We start from the raw sequence: 20,833 nt of genomic DNA on the forward strand, positions 1-20,833 counted from the left end.
ATTCTAGGGAGTGGAAATTTTTCAGACAAGGGTTTTTTATTAATTTGACGATAGTCAATTACTAATCGCCATTTTTTTATTTTTGAATTATTGATTTTTTTGATACTAACAAAAGTTGGCTATTATAAGGTTATCACCAGACGGTTCCACTATTTTATAATTGATGAGTTTTTGGACTTGTTTCTGAATTTCTTTTTGTTAACTATGAGGATTTCTATAATTTTTTATATATTTGGGTTCGGCATCAGTTAATCTCAGCTTTTGTTTATAAAAATTATTGGTAGTGATTGATTCGGTTTCTAGTCCGAATACATCACTATACTGGGTGCATAATGCTGTAAGTTGTTCATTGAATTGAGGCGGGAAGTTTTGTGCAAGTTGGGACAATAAAATTTTTTGTCTGGTTTCTAAGTCCGTTACTACTTCGTAGTTTGAAAGTGGTTCATGATGAATATTTTTTATATAAACTACTTGATCTGTGTTTGTGGTATTTAGTAATCATATATATGCATTTTGGACTGTTCGTATGGTAGTTACAATATAAATACCATGCTGAATTTCTTGATTCTGAGTTAATACACTGTCTTCTTCTGAATTTATTTCGATTTTTCGGATGACTTGTGATCTTGTTGGCGGAATTAGGGAGTTGTTGCCAGAACTGTATGCTATTGGAATTGGATATTTGAGGTTATTTGGTCTTATTATAAGCCAGTCTTCGGACGACTTGAAGTCAATTGACGGTTGTATCTGTTGATAAAACCGATTCCTAGTATTCCATCACATGGAATAGTGAATTGCACATTTACGATATGGAAATCATGTGGAATTATGTACTTAGAAGTTTGAGTTTCAATAGAAGTTAAGCATTTTGATTTGGTAAGTTTCTGACTGATACGCTGTATGTTTATGATGTAATTATTTTGAATGTTTATGAAAATTATCGAAATTTTCCTTCAATATGGATATTTCCGCACCTGTATCTAGTAGAAAAACTAATTCTTTTCCTGTTGCTACGTTCATGATTTAAAGTGTGAATTTTAATGTTGTTTACTGTCGTGTATCTAAAGGTGGTTGGGAGTTTCCCGAATTTGTTTTTGGGATACCCTAACGTTGTTATTGTGGCTGTTGTTGTAACCACCATTACCGTTGTTGTTTTCCCCACGGCTGTTTCCACCACGGTTGTTGTTTCTGTAATAATTGCTATTTTGGTTACTGTTATTTCTGTTGTTACCATTGTTTTGATTATATCCGTTATTCTGATAATATCTAGCGCGATAATTGTTTTTATAATTATTACCGCGATAATTATTTCCACGTTGTGTGTACAATATGAAATTGGCATTGCCTGTCATTTCAGTACTACATTGTATGTTCTTCGCGACAGCTTCATTCATGGTTGCAAAATTGCCTGCTTCCAATACCGTTTTAGGGCAGCCATGCTCACAATTTGACTATTGTGGTGATGGCTTCCTTGATGCTGAATTTGTAATCGTGTTCGGCCGATAGGCCTTCGTCAACATACGAAGCTTCTAAGAGCTTTCGTAGGTTGTCAATTTCTGTGTTGAATTTTTCTGCAGTTTTACCTTTTTGGCTTGTTTTGCCATTTTGGCTTTAGCTACGTCGGATGTTTCTCCGACTATGGTATTTTGCAGTTTTTTAATTAAGGCTTCTATTGTTGTTTCGTTTTAGACTCTGTATAATGTCGATCCAATTATTTTGGATTTTATGACATCTGCAGAGATAGGGTCGTTAGCCTCAGCTTGTACAGGTAGATCTGATGATTCTGACTCTTCTCCAGCTTCTATCTTCAACGGTGTGTTTAGGATAGTTGGTACTGAAATTGTTAAGTCGTACCTTTTCTTTATAGCTATTAGGTTATCCCGTAATTTGTTTAAATATTTTGATACCTGTCTCTCTGATAGTGTATTAGTATCCGCGCTGTATTGAAGGGGTTTACTAATATTTCGGCATGCTTTTTCACAGTGCTTTGCTGTGCTGGCCGGGGTTTTGATTATGACTTATAAGATCTGTCAAAATCAATTTATATATTATTTAGTTCTTTTATTCGTCCCATTCCATTATTTAATGTAATATTTTCTAGATTTTTGAAACCATCAATAAAAGATGTCTTCCAAGTATCTTGTTATTGTTAAAAACGGATTTAATTTTTAGGGTCGGCACGGTGCTCAATACTATCGCCTTCGGGAAAAGCCTAAGTTGTACCTATTCAAGTAGTAAAATTCGATTTTATTGATTAGTAGTAGTAGCTCCTTTTTCGATTATTGATAATACCCTGTTCTGAAAGTTCGGTTCCTTATCAAGAGTGACACACTCAGTAGTATTCATATTTTATATATTTTTTTTTATTTATTTATTTTCATGGTACATTAGATAAGATTATTGGATAAAATAACATCTATATTCAATATATCAATATATGGCTATACATACATCTTTATATTAGATGGTTGGTGGGTTTTTATTATTTCTTCTTTTATTTTGAAAATTATTTTATAATTATTGTTTGCGCTTTATATATTTTATATTTTGTCCAGATCATCAGCCTGGCTTTTACGTATGGCTCTCTTTGATATACATTTATTATGAAAGATATATGCCTTGTACAAAAAAAATGCGCTCATAATAAAGACAATGATTGATAATAGGATTGATTGATTTAGGATTTTTTATGTTAAAAGTGTAATTCAGTTTATAATTTATTTTGCCATTTAAATAAAATTTGCCTTATTGGGCCGTAGGTATTGTGAGAAAAAAAAAGTTTTTTAACAATGGAAAAACCTGCCTAGTTGTGTATGGTTTTCAGGCCACACGCTAGTTGGGCAACTTTAATGTCGCTCAATTTTACATTAGTTTTTATATAATATAATAAAAATATGCATCGCAGTGCAATGAAAAAATTATGATAAAACTATGAAGCGTTGTCGGCTCACTTCTTCTTGGTCTCGCTTGACTGGCAAGACGTGGCCGGTGCTGGCTGCACAGGCTGGACTTCCTCGATGCTCTTCTATGCTGGGGCACCGGTGCTGGCTGCACAGGTGTACTCGCAATGGGGCGAGCACAGTGGTCCCTCGCAGTCGTTTGGACACTTTTTCACTATTTTGGGTACTGTCTTCCTCTGTGGCGGACGTAATTTGATATTAGCTTTAGCGAGACTTTTAACTGCAGAGTATTTTAGTAGCTTCAGTAATTCAGCCCTCCTGGCTTTTAATCTTTTTACCACACCACTGCGTTTAGCACACATCACACTCTACTCACTGCAATTTTTTATTTTTCGTTATCTGCTGCTAATAATTTTTGTGTTTCCGTCCTTCTTTTGTTTTTTTTTATCTTGAGGTTTTTTTTATCTCGGTCGCCATATGCAGGAGGTATATGCATATACATGAGGTCCGCTCGTGTTGCAATTATGCTGACACTTGCACTTTCAGCGTGCGGGACAAGGCACAGCGAGCGGTTCGTATTTCGGACACTTAGGTTGATGACCGAAACAAATTCAAAGTACCTAAGCACAAGGATCTTCGTTTTCGATCTGTTTTGAAATTGTTTGCCAGCACTTAAATAGATCAAACTAACACTGAGACAAAGTGTTACAGTGCGTGCCCCTTTTAGTACTCTTGGTACAGTGGGTGGTCGATATATATATTTTATATATGTGAATACTACAGGCTAGTTTTGATGCATTACCAATTATTTTCTTGTATAGCATATCACGAATGATTCCAACAGCAACGAAAGATTGTGATTGTAGCTTCAAGTGGGGCACGCGCTAATTCCGGCTCTTGTTTCGTCGGTAAAGGGAATGGGTTTCCATTTAAATTCACAGTGCTACCTGCTAGCATATGTATATACAATATACCTATTTTATTTAGAGTGCGAACTGACTTTGAGTTAATTGTTGGGGAACAGAACTAAGATGAGGGTTAAGAGGGAGAGAATACCTGACAAGAAGAATGCTGAATTCAAAAGGAGCAAGTACCCACCACTTACCCACCATACCCAACGTTGAAAGCGGTTTCAATAGTATTGACTGTTATTAGGATTATAAATCAGGAAAAAACACTTAAACACTTGCTTCCATGACGAGATTTTCCTATGGCATAATGGTTATATACTAGAATTTGGATAGCTTACGTTAAATTCTTATTAAAGTGTTATATTTTTAATATAATATAATATATATTTATATAATTAAATTTTAATTAGATATATAAATAAAGTTGACAAGATACTTGAATTAGTTAGGTAGTATTTTTTTTTGTGTTGCTTTTCTCGGAATCACAAATTAAAGCCGGGTGTTGCCGGTTTGGGCCTGACCACTTTCGCACTTTTAAAAACGGGTGTACTGGGTTGCGCGAGTTTATGTATGTATGTAAAGGAGGTGCACTGTGAATTTCACAAGAATTGAAGTTCTCGGCGTGGACGCAAAAGTGGCCACTCTGAATAAAACTTTCACTGACTAAAATGTACTTTCTAAATGTTATGGATGTTTTGTTTACCTTTGGGTGTATATTGAAAAGCTGATAAAACTTCTGGCGCTGAGCTGGGCAGAAATTTCTCCAATTTATGGGTTGGGCCGTAAGCCATGTGACGGAGACCACTTGACTTCCAAGAACTTACCTATAAAGCGCACTATTTTATGAAAACCTGTTTTTATCACGAAGTTAAAGTTACTTTAAACTTACTTTCTTTTATCAATAGCATACTAATGGAGCCAAAAACCTTAGCAAAGGCCAAGGATGAGTAGAATTTTTTGCAGATTTAGTATGGGAAGATTGAGTTTAAGTTTTTATTACTGAAGAAAATTTGTTCAAAAGAGCACGATCCTTCCACGGCTCCCACAAAAAACACTGGGTAGTGGAAATTCGGTTTATAAAACGTCAGTTCTAAGATTTTTGGAATATTAGTGGACCTCCTTTAACTTACAATACTTCTGATGTACAATTTTTAGCAGAGAAATTAATTTACAATTCTGCAAAATAATTGCACAAGGAAAAATGCATTTTTCTTTGAGAATTTTAGATATTCTGATGATGAAAAAAATGAATATTTTGATGATAAAAAATTAAAAGTTTAAAAATAAAATATTTTTAATGATATTAAATAAAACATGAACATAATAATATTAGGCAAAAAATGAAAATGTATTTTATGTTAAAATAATAATTCAGTTAAAAGTCCTTTTTATTGGTAGATTTCTGATTCCTACGAAAATAACCAGATATAAAAACGCTGCCATGGGAAATGTGACACTTTTTCTGGCCAAAATTAGTATCTCCCTAATTTATATCAAAGTAAAACATATCAAAGTAAAACATTGACAATTATACATAATAGTCATGCTGATCGGACAGATATAAGTTAGAGATAATTGCAAAAAGCTTTAAAAGTACTGCTTTAATAGGATATAAAAACAGTTTCGGCAAGACGAAGTTTGTATACCCTTGCAGTTATAAGAAATAATCAACCCTAATAACTCCATGTGAAATTTTTAAGGATTTTTGCTGGCTTGAGTGATATTAAAAAAAATATTTCATTATTTCTTTGACTATTTTCTATGTTCTATGTTAGATTCGTCCGATTTTAATTAATTTTAATAAGAAATTCTAAAAAAAATAAAAAATTATATCCCCAATATTATAGAATAATATGTCAAAAAGCACCGAAACTATAATTTGTATCATATTATTTTCCCACCCATTTTCGGATCTTTCCTATAACAGCTAGATGATATAGTCGTCCGATTTTGATAAAATTAAATTCGAAATTCAGAACTAATTAAAAAATGTTATTTCCAAGCGTAGGAGGTCGTATTTTAAAAAGCACTAAAGAACTATTTTTTATATTATTTTCCCACCAATGTTCCGATTGTTCCCATGGCACCTTCATTATGAAGTCGTCCGATCAAAACTAAGATGGTCATATGTTAAGACACCCTCTCCAAGGGTATAAAGATATTGTAACGGTCTGCTCGCTACAAGATTCGTGCGGCTAGTTCAGTAAATAGTGTGTGCTTGTACCACCAAATGACTCTCTGTGTCATCGACGGTTCTGGTTGCACTCACCTATGTGCTCCTGTAGCCCCCTGGACATCCTTGCTCGCTGCTCGTTCATGACGAGTTGACTCGGCGACTGCTTGACGACTACTCGGACTAGCAAAGGAATCAGCCGCGCGGGCTAAGGGAAGCGTCACCATCCTCAGACTATGGTGAACAGAATGCCGCGCTCTCCAAGATTACGCTTTATGGCACACGACCGCCTGTCCCTAGCCTCACCCTTTTGCTTACTGTCCGTGCCTTTTCCGCGGGGCTCGATCTGTCTTGCGTAGCTATCGCGATGTGGTGGCTGGCTTGCTGACTGAATTTAGGTACTCGTGGCTTCGGGCACACGCCAATCCTGGACTTTACGAGTCGAAACAGTAGGCTCTCCTTGAAAACTCCTCTCGGGACCGTACCGATCGACTGCTATCCCTTCTGGCTGATTGGGCCGGGACCTGGTCCTTTTCCGCTTGACGAAATGGGCTTACGCCGAGACATGCCAAAATTGAACTTGGGGCGAAGTACACTGGGTTTAGACAGGCTTCTCCCCGAGTTCAAGATTTCTTGTCGCGGCATTCACCGCCAGGATTTTGTTGACAGGAAAAAACAGATCGCCTTGAACTAACCAAAGTTGTGCGTAATGCTGTCGTCCCGCTGGTTCCCGTAATGCTTGTGCCACGCCTGTGTGCCGCTCCGCATCTGAGATGCGCTACTTCCTCTCCAGGTCTAAAGTTCACGCCGAAGTCCAATGTCCGGCGGAGTCCCGTTAATCTTTTTTGCACACGGCAATCTCGCTCTTCCCTCTTTCACAATCCTTGGTCTCCAATCTCTCTCATTCTTCATAATTTATCTCCAAAAAATCGCGTTCTCCATCGTTGGTCTCCATACTCTCACGTTCTCCATCGATTGTCTTTAAACTCTCTTCCTCACCAACCGCTTTTATCCGCACCGTCATTACGTGAGTTTTCCGCGTACCTGGTATCGTCCGGCCATCTGCTGTTATTGCTTCTGGGATTTGTGTGGAGTTATTCAACTCCTCACATTCCCCCCTTACTTCAGAAAATATTAAAAATAAACCCTTGCTCCAACTCTCCGGCATTTCCCTGCATACTCTAGCCTCCTTCTGATTCCCTTGCCGCTTTCTTGTTGCTTCCTCGTACTTTTAATTCCGTGCCACATAACACATTTTTTTAAACACATGCCGTTATTTTTTTCAGGAGCTTTGGAATTCTTAGGATTTTAACGGAACTATAAACTAACGTAGTGTTATCAAAGTATTCAGTAATCAAGCACAGTTTTTCAAATATTGAAAGCACGTATGATTACCAAATACTATTTACAAAATTATATAATTACATTTTTAAACTCTTTAAGTATAGACCGCATACAAAAACAAAATTTAGATAGTCATTTAAGAAAAAGCAAATATAAGTTAACACGGTCACCCAGCGACAGAAAAGTTCCCAGGCTGATCTCGTATAACCAGACGGGAATAATGCAAGGCCAGCGTCACCTGCGGATATTGCACAACGACAGTGCTATGGTCAGCCCAACTCAATGCACGAGGCGCCTGGTCAACAGTTTCAGAGCATATGTATTTAGCTGATAGTCGAATATTGGAAATAAATAGTGACGCTCATCGCCTCTCGAAAACAATGTCGTCTCAAATAATTAACTGGCACCTAACGCGTTCGTCAGATTCTCGATCCGTATTTCAGTTAAAAACTTCAAAAACAACAACAACGAAAACGTTCGAGCTGGTTTGAAGAAAATTAAAAACGCCAACGTCGTCATACCAGGAACTGGCAGCAACAACATAAGAAAGATCAAGAAGAAGAAAACTACAACGAGCAACAGCAGCGGCAGAAACATTTTTATTTAAAAAAAATAAAATTAAGACCTTGTAAGTCGAGTGCTCATTGTTATTTTTCCCCGACTTATCAAACTTGAATAAAAAAAGTTATTTATAAATTATTTTTATTTATTTTTTTTATATTATTTTATTTATTTAGTTATAATTTGTTTGATATTATTTTCGCACCCATTTTCGGATCTTTCCTATAACAGCTAGATAATATAGTCGTCCGATTTTGATAAAATTTAATTTGAAATTCAGAACTAATTAAAAAATGTTATTCCAAGCGTAGGAGGTCGTATTTTAAAAAACACTAAAGAAATATTTTTTTTATTATTTTCCCACCAATGTTCCGATTGTTCCCATGGCAGCTTTATTATGAAGTCGTCCGATCAAAACTAAGATGGTCTTATGTTAAGACACCCTCTGCAAGGGTATAAAAATATTGTAACGGTCTGCTCGCTACAAGATTCGTGCGGCTAGTTCAGTAAATAGTGTGTGTTTGTACCACCAAATTTATATAAACGTGACCACCCATCAGCTCAGTAAGAAAGCACAGAACTCACCGGTTCGTAGTGGGTTTATTGCGGCCTTAATATCGCCACTTATGACTTTCTGTGTCATCGACGGTTCTGGTTGCACTCACCTATGTGCTCCTGTAGCCCCCTGGACATCCTTGCTCGCTGCTCGTTCATGACGAGTTGACTCGGCGACTGCTTGACGACTACTCGGACTAGCAAAGGAATTAGCCGCGCGGGCTAAGGGAAGCGTCACCATCCTCAGACTATGGTGAACAGAATGCCGCGCTCTCCAAGATTACGCTTTATGGCACACGACCGCCTGTCCCTAGCCTCACCTTTTGCTTACTGTCCGTGCTTTTTCCGCGGGGCTCGATCTGTCTTGCGTAGCTATCGCGATGTGGTGGCTGGCTTGCTGACTGAATTTAGGTACTCGTGGCTTCGGGCACACGCCAATCCTGGACTTTACGAGTCGAAACAGTAGGCTCTCCTTGAAAACTCCTCTCGGGACCGTACCGATCGACTGCTATCCCTTCTGGCTGATTGGGCCGGGACCTGGTCCTTTTCCGCTTGACGAAATGGGCTTACGCCGAGACATGCCAAAATTGAACTTGGGGCGAAGTACACTGGGTTTAGACAGGCTTCTCCCCGAGTTCAAGATTTCTTGTCGCGGCATTCACCGCCAGGATTTTGTTGACAGGAAAAAACAGATCGCCTTGAACAAACCAAAGTTGTGCCTAATGCTGTCGTCCCGCTGGTTCCCGTAATGCTTGTGCCACGCCTGTGTGCCGCTCCGCATCTGAGAAGCGCTACTTCCTCTCCAGGTCTAAAGTTCACGCCGAAGTCCAATGTCCGGCGGAGTCCCGTTAATCTTTTTTGCACACGGCAATCTCGCTCTTCCCTCTTACACAATCCTTGGTCTCCAATCTCTATCATTCTCCATAATTTATCTCCAAAATATCGCGTTCTCCATCGTTGGTCTCCATACTCTCACGTTCTCCATCGATTGTCTTTAAACTCTCTTCCTCACTAACCGCTTTTATCCGCACCGTCATTACGTGAGTTTTCCGCGTACCTGGTAGCGTCCGGCCATCTGCTGTTATTGCTTCTGGGATTTGTGTGGAGTTATTCAACTCCTCACTTTCCCCCCTTACTTCGAAAAATATTAAAAAAAACCCTTGCTCCTACTCTCCGGCATTTCCCTGCATACTCAAGCCTTTGAGTTTTTGCGATGCTCCTTCTGATTCCCTTGGCGCTTCCTTGTTGCTTCCTCGTACTTTTAATTCCGTGCCACATAACACATTGTTTTAAACACATGCCGTTATTTTTTTCAGGAGCTTTGGAATTCTTAGGATTTTAACGGAACTATAAACTAACGTAGTGTTATCAAAGTATTGCGTAATCAATCTGAGGTTTTTCAAATATCGAAAGCACGTATGATTACCAAATACTATTTACAAAATTATATAATTACATTTTTAAACTCTTTAAGTATAGACCGCATACAAAAACAAAATTTAGATAGACATTTAAGAAAAAGCAAATATAAGTTAACACGGTCACCCAGCCACAGAAAAGTTCCCAGGCTGATCTCGTATAACCAGACGGGAATAACGCAAGGCCAGCGTCACCTGCGGATATTGCACAACAACAGTGCTATGGTCAGCCCAACTCAATGCACGAGGCGCCTGGTCAACAGTTTCAGAGCATAGGGCTAGAATTCAATCGAAAAATGTATGTATTTAGCCAATATTGGAAATAAATAGTGACGCTCATCGCCTCTCGAAAACAAAGTCGTCTCAAATAATTAACTGGCACCCAACGCGTTTGTCAGAGTCTCGATCCGTATTTCTGTTAAAAACTTCAAAAACAAAAACGTTCGAGCAGTTTTGAAGAAAAGAAAAACGCCAACGTCGTCATACCAGGAACTGGCAGCAACAACATAAGAAAGATCAAGAAGAAGAAAACTACAACGAGCAACAGCAGCGGCAGAAACATTTTTATTTAAAAAAAATAAAATTAAGACCTTGTAAGTCGAGTGTTCATTGATATTTTTCCCCGACTTATCAAACTTGAATAAAAAAAGTTATTTAGAAATTATTTTTATTTATTTTTTATATTATTTTATTTATTTAGTTATAATTTGTTTCATATTATTTTCGCACCCATTTTCGGATATTTCCTATAACAGCTAGATAATATAGTCGTCAGGTTTTGAGAAAATTTAATTCGAAATTCAGAACTAATTAAAAAATGTTATTCCAAGCGTAGGAGGTCGTATTTTAAAAAAACACTAAAGAAATATTTTTTATATTATTTTCCCACCAATGTTCCGATTGTTCCCATGGCAGCTTTATTATGCAGTCGTCCGATCAAAACTAAGATGGTCTTATGTTAAGACACCCTCTGCAAGGGTATAAAAATATTGTAACGGTCTGCTCGATACAAGATTCGTGCGGCTAGTTCAGTAAATAGTGTGTGTTTGTACCACCAAATTTATATAAACGTGACCACCCATCAGCTCAGTAAGAAAGCACAGAACTCACCGGTTCGTAGTGGGTTTATTGCGGCCTTAATATCGCCACTTATGACTCTCTGTGTCATCGACGGTTCTGGTTGCACTCACCTATGTGCTCCTGTAGCCCCCTGGACATCCTTGCTCGCTGCTCGTTCATGACGAGTTGACTCGGCGACTGCTTGACGGCTACTCGGACTAGCAAAGGAATCAGCCGCGCGGGCTAAGGGAAGCGTCACCATCCTCAGACTATGGTGAACAGAATGCCGCGCTCTCCAAGATTACGCTTTTTGGCACACGACCGCCTGTCCCTAGCCTCACCCTTTTGCTTACTGTCCGTGCTTTTTCCGCGGGGCTCGATCTGTCTTGCGTAGCTATCGCGATGTGGTGGCTGGCTTGCTGACTGAATTTTGGTACTCGTGGCTTCGGGCACACGCCAATCCTGGACTTTACGAGTCGAAACAGTAGGCTCTCCTTGAAAACTCCTCTCGGGACCGTACCGATCGACTGCTATGCCTTCTGGCTGATTGGGCCGGGACCTGGTCCTTTTCCGCTTGACGAAATGGGCTTACGCCGAGACATGCCAAAATTGAACTTGGGGCGAAGTACAATGGGTTTAGACAGGCTTCTCCCCGAGTTCAAGATTTCTTGTCGCGGCATTCACCGCCAGGATTTTGTTGACAGGAAAAAACAGATCGCCTTGAACTAACCAAAGTTGTGCCTAATGCTGTCGTCCCGCTGGTTCCCGTAATGCTTGTGCCACGCCTGTGTGCCGCTCCGCATCTGAGATGCGCTACTTCCTCTCCAGGTCTAAAGTTCACGCCGAAGTCCAATGTCCGGCGGAGTACCGTTAATCTTTTTTGCACACGGCAATCTCGCTCTTCCCTCTTTCACAATCCTTGGTCTCCAATCTCTCTCATTCTCCATAATTTATCTCCAAAATATCGCGTTCTCCATCGTTGGTCTCCATACTCTCACGTTCTCCATCGATTGTCTTTAAACTCTCTTCCTCACCAACCGCTTTTATCCGCACCGTCATTACGTGAGTTTTCCGCGTACCTGGTAGCGTCCGGCCATCTGCTGTTATTGCTTCTGGGATTTGTGTGGAGTTATTCAACTCCTCACATTCCCCCCTTACTTCGGAAAATATTAAAAAAAAACCTTGCTCCTACTCTCCGGCATTTCCCTGCATACTCTAGCCTTTGAGTTTTTGCGATGCTCCTTCTGATTCCCTTGGCGCTTCCTCGTAGCTTCCTCGTACTTTTAATTCCGTGCCACATAACACATTTTTTTAAACACATGCCGTTATTTTTTTCAGGAGCTCTGGAATTCTTAGGATTTTAACGGAACTATAAACTAACGTAGTGTTATCAAAGTATTGAGTAATCAAGCACAGTTTTTCAAATATTGAAAGCACGTATGATTACCAAATACTATTTACAAAATTATATAATTACATTTTTAAACTCTTTAAGTATAGACCGCATACAAAAACAAAATTTAGATAGACATTTAAGAAAAAGCAAATATAAGTTAACACGGTCACCCAGCCACAGAAAAGTTCCCAGGCTGATCTCGTATAACCAGACGGGAATAATGCAAGGCCAGCGTCACCTGCGGATATTGCACAACGACAGTGCTATGGTCAGCCCAACTCAATGCACGAGGCGCCTTGTCAACAGTTTCAGAGCATAGGGCTAGCATTCATTTGAAAAATGTATGCATTTAGCTGTTAGTCGAATATTGGAAATAAATAGTGACGCTCATGGCCTCTCGAAAACAAAGTCGTCTCAAATAATTAACTGGCACCTAACGCGTTCGTCAGATTCTCGATCCGTATTTCAGTTAAAAACTTCAAAAACAACAACAACGAAAACGTTTGAGTAGTTTTGAAGAAAATTAAAAACGCCAACGTCGTCATACCAGGAACTGGCAGCAACAACATAAGAAAGATCAAGAAGAAGAAAACTACAACGAGCAACAGCAGCGGCAGAAACATTTTTATTTAAAAAAAATAAAATTAAGACCTTGTAAGTCGAGTGTTCATTGATATTTTTCCCCGACTTATCAAACTTGAATAAAAAAAGTTATTTAGAAATTATTTTTATTTATTTTTTTTATATTATTTTATTTATTTAGTTATAATTTGTTTCATATTATTTTCGCACCCATTTTCGGATCTTTCCTATAACAGCTAGATAATATAGTCGTCCGATTTTGATAAAATTTGATTCGAAATTCAGAACTAATTAAAAAATGTTATTTCAAGCGTAGGAGGTCGTATTTTAAAAAACACTAAAGAAATATTTTTTATATTATTTTCCCACCAATGTTCCGATTGTTCCCATGGCAGCTTTATTATGAAGTCGTCCGATCAAAACTAAGATGGTCTTATGTTAAGACACCCTCTGCAAGGGTATACAAATATTGTAACGGTCTGCTCGCTACAAGATTCGTGCGGCTAGTTCAGTAAATAGTGTGTGTTTGTACCACCAAATTTATATAAACGTGACCACCCATCAGCTCAGTAAGAAAGCACAGAACTCACCGGTTCGTAGTGGGTTTATTGCGGCCTTAATATCGCCACTTATGACTCTCTGTGTCATCGACGGTTCTGGTTGCACTCACCTATGTGCTCCTGTAGCCCCCTGGACATCCTTGCTCGCTGCTCGTTCATGACGAGTTGACTCGGCGACTGCTTGACGACTACTCGGACTAGCAAAGGAATCAGCCGCGCGGGCTAAGGGAAGCGTCACCATCCTCAGACTATGGTGAACAGAATGCCGCGCTCTCCAAGATTACGCTTTTTGGCACACGACCGCCTGTCCCTAGCCTCACCCTTTTGCTTACTGTCCGTGCTTTTTCCGCGGGGCTCGATCTGTCTTGCGTAGCTATCGCGATGTGGTGGCTGGCTTGCTGACTGAATTTTGGTACTCGTGGCTTCGGGCACACGCCAATCCTGGACTTTACGAGTCGAAACAGTAGGCTCTCCTTGAAAACTCCACTCGGGACCGTACCGATCGACTGCTATGCCTTCTGGCTGATTGGGCCGGGACCTGGTCCTTTTCCGCTTGACGAAATGGGCTTACGCCGAGACATGCCAAAATTGAACTTGGGGCGAAGTACAATGGGTTTAGACAGGCTTCTCCCCGAGTTCAAGATTTCTTGTCGCGGCATTCACCGCCAGGATTTTGTTGACAAGAAAAAACAGATCGCCTTGAACTAACCAAAGTTGTGCCTAATGCTGTCGTCCCGCTGGTTCCCGTAATGCTTGTGCCACGCCTGTGTGCCGCTCCGCATCTGAGATGCGCTACTTCCTCTCCAGGTCTAAAGTTCACGCCGAAGTCCAATGTCCGGCGGAGTCCCGTTAATCTGTTTTGCACACGGCAATCTCGCTCTTCCCTCTTTCACAATCCTTGGTCTCCAATCTCTCTCATTCTCCATAATTTATCTCCAAAATATCGCGTTCTCCATCGTTGGTCTCCATACTCTCACGTTCTCCATCGATTGTCTTTAAACTCTCTTCCTCACCAACCGCTTTTATCCGCACCGTCATTACGTGAGTTTTCCGCGTACCTGGTAGCGTCCGGCCATCTGCTGTTATTGCTTCTGGGATTTGTGTGGAGTTATTCAACTCCTCACATTCCCCCCTTACTTCGGAAAATATTAAAAAAAAACCTTGCTCCTACTCTCCGGCATTTCCCTGCATACTCTAGCCTTTGAGTTTTTGCGATGCTCCTTCTGATTCCCTTGGCGCTTCCTCGTAGCTTCCTCGTACTTTTAATTCCGTGCCACATAACACATTTTTTTAAACACATGCCGTTATTTTTTTCAGGAGCTTTGGAATTCTTAGGATTTTAACGGAACTATAAACTAACGTAGTGTTATCAAAGTATTGAGTAATCAAGCACAGTTTTTCAAATATTGAAAGCACGTATGATTACCAAATACTATTTACAAAATTATATAATTACATTTTTAAACTCTTTAAGTATAGACCGCATACAAAAACAAAATTTAGATAGACATTTAAGAAAAAGCAAATATAAGTTAACACGGTCACCCAGCCACAGAAAAGTTCCCAGGCTGATCTCGTATAACCAGACGGGAATAACGCAAGGCCAGAGTCACCTGCGGATATTGCACAACGACAGTGCTATGGTCAGCCCAACTCAATGCACGAGGCGCCTGATCAACAGTTTCAGAGCATAGGGCTAGCATTCATTCGAAAAATGTATGTATTTAGCTGTTAGTCGAATATTGGAAATAAATAGTGACGCTCATCGCCTCTCGAAAACAAAGTCGTCTCAAATAATTAACTGGCAGCTAACGCGTTCGTCAGATTCTCGATCCGAATTTCAGTTAAAAACTTCAAAAACAACAACAACGAAAACGTTTGAGCAGTTTTGAAGAAAATTAAAAACGCCAACGTCGTCATACCAGGAACTGGCAGCAACAACATAAGAAAGATCAAGAAGAAGAAAACTACAACGAGCAACAGCAGCGGCAGAAACATTTTTATTTAAAAAAAATAAAATTAAGACCTTGTAAGTCGAGTGTTCATTGATATTTTTCCCCGACTTATCAAACTTGAATAAAAAAAGTAATTTAGAAATTATTTTTATTTATTTTTTTATATCATTTTATTTATTTAGTTATAATTTGTTTCATATTATTTTCGCACCCATTTTCGGATCTTTCCTATAACAGCTGTATAATATAGTCGTCCGATTTTGATAAAATTTGATTCGAAATTCAGAACTAATTAAAAAATGTTATTCCAAGCGTAGGAGGTCGTATTTTAAAAAAACACTAAAGAAATATTTTTTATATTATTTTCCCACCAATGTTCCGATTGTTCCCATGGCAGCTTTATTATGAAGTCGTCCGATCAAAACTAAGATGGTCTTATGTTAAGACACCCTCTGCAAGGGTATAAAAATATTGTAACGGCCACCAAATTTATATAAACGTGACCACCCATCAGCTCAGTAAGAAAGCACAGAACTCACCGGTTCGTAGTGGGTTTATTGCGGCCTTAATATCGCCACTTATGACTCTCTGTGTCATCGATGGTTCTGGTTGCACTCACCTATGTGCTCCTGTAGCCCTCTGGACATCCTTGCTCGCTGCTCGTTCATGACGAGTTGACTCGGCGACTGCTTGACGACTACTCGGACTAGCAAAGGAATCAGCCGCGCGGGCTAAGGGAAGCGTCACCATCCTCAGACTATGGTGAACAGAATGCCGCGCTCTCCAAGATTACGCTTTTTGGCACACGACCGCCTGTCCCTAGCCTCACCCTTTTGCTTACTGTCCGTGATTTTTCCGCGGGGCTCGATCTGTCTTGCGTAGCTATCGCGATGTGGTGGCTGGCTTGCTGACTGAATTTTGGTACTCGTGGCTTCGGGCACACGCCAATCCTGGACTTTACGAGTCGAAACAGTAGGCTCTCCTTGAAAACTCCACTTGGGACCGTACCGATCGACTGCTATCCCTTCTGGCTGATTGGGCCGGGACCTGGTCCTTTTCCGCTTGACGAAATGGGCTTACGCCGAGACATGCCAAAATTGAACTTGGGGCGAAGTACAATGGGTTTAGACAGGCTTCTCCCCGAGTTCAAGATTTCTTGTCGCGGCATTCACCGCCAGGATTTTGTTGACAGGAAAAAACAGATCGCCTTGAACTAACCAAAGTTGTGCGTAATGCTGTCGTCCCGCTGGTTCCCGTAATGCTTGTGCCACGCCTGTGTGCCGCTCCGCATCTGAGATGCGCTACTTCCTCTCCAGGTCTAAAGTTCACGCCGAAGTCCAATGTCCGGCGGAGTCCCGTTAATCTGTTTTGCACACGGCAATCTCGCTCTTCCCTCTTTCACAATCCTTGGTCTCCAATCTCTCTCATTCTCCATAATTTATCTCCAAAATATCGCGTTCTCCATCGTTGGTCTCCATACTCTCACGTTCTCCATCGATTGTCTTTAAACTCTCTTCCTCACCAACCGCTTTTATCCGCACCGTCATTACGTGAGTTTTCCGCGTACCTGGTAGTGCGGCCATCTGCTGTTATTGCTTCTGGGATTTGTGTGGAGTTATTCAACTCCTCACATTCCCCCCTTACTTCGGAAAATATTAAAAAAAAACCTTGCTCCTACTCTCCGGCATTTCCCTGCATACTCTAGCCTTTGAGTTTTTGCGATGCTCCTTCTGATTCCCTTGGCGCTTCCTCGTAGCTTCCTCGTACTTTTAATTCCGTGCCACATAACACATTTTTTTAAACACATGCCGTTATTTTTTTCAGGAGCTTTGGAATTCTTAGGATTTTAACGGAACTATAAACTAACGTAGTGTTATCAAAGTATTGAGTAATCAAGCACAGTTTTTCAAATATTGAAAGCATGTATGATTACCAAATACTATTTACAAAATTATATAATTACATTTTTAAACTCTTTAAGTATAGACCGCATACAAAAACAAAATTTAGATAGACATTTAAGAAAAAGCAAATATAAGTTAACACGGTCACCCAGCCACAGAAAAGTTCCCAGGCTGATCTCGTATAACCAGACGGGAATAATGCAAGGCCAGCGTCACCTGCGGATATTGCACAACGACAGTGCTATGGTCAGCCCAAATCAATGCACGAGGCGCCTGGTCAACAGTTTCAGAGCATATGGCTAGCATTAATTCGAAAAATGTATGTATTTAGCTGTTAGTCGAATATTGGAAATAAATAGTGTAGCAGGATTGCTACGTCGTAGTATGTATGTATGTGTATGTTATTGTATTCTTTCTAGATTAGTCGTGTAAGTTCTAAGAATAAGTTGTTGTTGTTGTTGTTGTACGATGCCGCTCACTGTTCTCTAACTCTCTCTCTCAATCTCATCGCTCTCACACTCTCTCAGTGAATCGGGGGTTGATGCGGATCGTGAGCTGAGAGCGAGAGTAGTTGAACGCCGACCGTGATCCTGAACAGACCAAATTAAATTAAATAAAAGAAAAGACTAGAAGTCATATTTGTGTTGGTGTTTAACTTCAGGGGAATACGTTATACCCCTACAAAATCAGAAGTGGGCCGATCACGAGCCAATTAATTACAAAAAGTAAATAAAATGGAATTAAATAACGCTTCGATCGAACAATTAAAAAGGTGGTTGAGTGTGTTGAAGCTATCAACAACCGGAACGAAAAAGGAATTGATCTTACGGTTAAATAAAGTACCAAAGGAAGTTCGTGGAAAAGTTGATGAAATGGCGAAACAAAAAGGAGATGAAGACGGCGATAAAAGTAAGGGCAATGATAGCAGCGACGAAATTTTCGAAGACGGCGGCGGAATTTTCCAGAAAGAAGGCGGCGGCAGAAGTAATGGCAAAGACGGAGAGAAAAGTAATGGCAAAGACGGCGGCATTGAGAATTACAGCGAAGAAGACGGCGAAACTAACGGCGAAGATGACGAAGCCAGTGACGAAGTGGCTGGCAGCATTCTTAGAATTAGAGGCAAACGGAGCAACGGAAAAGGCGGCGAACAAAACGAAGACGGTGGAAGGAACGACAATTATGCAGAAGGCGACATGCACAACCAGGCTGGAGACCAGTCTAGAAACGCAAGAAGCAGCGAACGTAAAGCGGCGGTGGAAAATTTTAACGAGAGCATCGACGTCTCGTTGGGCATGGCAACACAGGTGTTGAGCGAGTTTTCTGGCGAGTCGTGTGCCCGCAAATGGACTACTCAATTGCAAAATATCGCGACCATTTACGGAATAAAAGGAAAATTTGTAAAGATGCTAATGTTGAGCAAAATAAAGGGAAAAGCTTATGAGTGGCTGCACGCAGATGCAGACCGCGTGTTGCTACCGTTGGATGACCTAATGGCAGAGCTGATCTCAACGTTTAGGGGAAAATCATCGAAGTTGGAGATACGACGCAAATTCGAAGGGCGCAAATGGAAAAATAGCGAAAGTTTCGGGAGTTATGTCGACGATAAGATAATGCTTGCTCAGGGCATTAATATTGATGCAGATGAAATGTTGAGCTGCATCATTGAAGGTATCCCCAATCAAGGGCTACGCAATCAGGCGCATATTCAATGCTTTGTGGATGTTGGGCACATAAAGAGGGCGTTTGCGGATGTAAGCTTGCCAAAGCTATATGGAGTTGGCAGGCCGACTACATCAACGGATCCCAAGGACAGCAAGGAGACTCGTTGTTTCAATTGCAATGCCAAAGGGCATTGGGCGTATGAGTGCAGGAAGTCGAAACGGGAGAAAGGATCATGCTATGCGTGCGGAGAGATGGGACACTTTGTTGCGAGATGCTTGAAAAACAAAAACAAGAACGAGGGCGAAAACAAATATGTAAGATATGTTGAAATTAATTTTGTTAACGATTCTGATACCAGGTTAATTGCAGAATGCCTCATAGATACAGGAAGCCCAATTTCATTTATTAAAATATCCAAAGTGCCAGAAGACATTTCAAAATTACCAGTTTTAAGTTCCTATTATGGTTTAAACAAAAGTTACCTAAAAACTTATGGAAAAATACTATGTTATGTTTTGAAAAATTTAAATAAAGTACATTTTAATTTAGTTGTTGTGGCAAATGAATCTATGAGTCATGATGTAATCTTGGGACGAGATTTTATGGATGCTTGTAATCTAAATTTGAACCTTGACACTTTGAAAATGGTTACGGTTGAGAATATTGAAAATCCTTCTGATGTTAGTGATGAAAAGCAGATAGTTAGCGACAATGTTAGTGATGAAAAGCAGATAGTTAGCGATGATGTTAGTGATGAAAAGCAGATAGTTAGCGATGATGTTAGTGATGAAAAGCAGATAGTTAGCGATGATGTTAGTGATGAAAAGCAAATAATTGGTGATGTTGTTAGTAATGTTAGGAATAAAAATACAAATTTTAGCGATGTTAATTATGGAACTAGGGACAGCAGGGAAACAAATAAAGAAAATTTTAGTAAAATCAGAGATGAAGAAGAAGCTATGAATAAAAATTATATTGAGCCTGAAATAAACCTAGTGGAAAAGGAATTATTTAATATAAATTTAACGGATGAAAGTGTAGAATATAAAGTTGGTGATAATGTGAATTATAATGTTAGGTGTCAGTTTGTTAGGATGGTAGAGAGTTGTTATGTAAATAAAGAAAGGCCAAAGGAACCGGAGGTTAGATGCGAAATGAAATTGAGATTAGAGGATTCAAAACCATTCAGTTGTTCGCCCAGACGTTTAGCTTACACAGAGAAAGAAAAATTACAGGTGATATTAGACGAATACTTAAGGGAAGGAATTATAAGGCCGAGTGAGTCTGAGTATGCATCTCCAATAGTGTTAGTTAAAAAGAAGTCAGGCGACTTACGACTATGTGTAGACTACCGAAAGCTTAACAAGACTATGGTGAAAGATAATTATCCGTTACCTTTGATTGACGATTTATTAGATACATTAGTAAATAAAACAATATTTTCGAAATTGGATTTAAAACATGGCTACTTTCATGTATTTGTGGATAGTGAATCGATAAAATATACCTCATTTATGACGCCTTTAGGACAATTTGAGTTTATGCGGATGCCAATGGGGCTAAAGAATGCACCAGCGGTGTTTCAACGATTTATCAATAAGATTTTTGCAGATATGATAAGGGATGGTAAGGTAGTTATATACATGGACGATATCATGATTGCGAGTAAAGAAATGCAAGAACATTTAAGTGTTCTTAGAGAAGTTTTTGATCGATTAGCAAGGAACAAACTAGAATTAAGAATGGACAAGTGTGAGTTTCTACAAGCAAGTGTACAATACTTAGGATTTTTGGTAACTAGCAAGGGAATACAGGCTAACGACAAAGGAATAGAAGCTGTTAGAGATTTTCCC

The 20,833-nt window shown here is 39.7% G+C and overlaps 1 protein-coding gene across 1 annotated transcript; it reads left to right on the plus strand.

Annotated features, from left to right (window-relative positions):
• Positions 1-18,637: 18,637 nt before the first annotated feature.
• On the plus strand, positions 18,638-19,444 carry LOC122818953 (uncharacterized). The gene is made up of 2 exons (XM_044094631.2): positions 18,638-19,294; positions 19,350-19,444. Exons 1-2 carry the CDS (start codon positions 18,722-18,724, stop codon positions 19,359-19,361), a joined length of 585 nt encoding a protein of 194 aa, XP_043950566.1. The 5' UTR covers positions 18,638-18,721; the 3' UTR covers positions 19,362-19,444.
• The last annotated feature ends 1,389 nt before the right edge of the window (positions 19,445-20,833 follow it).

Source organism: Drosophila biarmipes, unplaced genomic scaffold (genome assembly GCF_025231255.1).
Source record: "Drosophila biarmipes strain raj3 unplaced genomic scaffold, RU_DBia_V1.1 ptg000005l, whole genome shotgun sequence".
Lineage (NCBI taxonomy): Eukaryota > Metazoa > Arthropoda > Insecta > Diptera > Drosophilidae > Drosophila > Drosophila biarmipes.

Excerpts from the sequence above, each read along its gene's own strand:
- LOC122818953 (XM_044094631.2), top strand. The coding sequence starts at position 18,722 with ATGCTAATGTTGAGCAAAATAAAGGGAAAAGCTTATGAGTGGCTGCAC.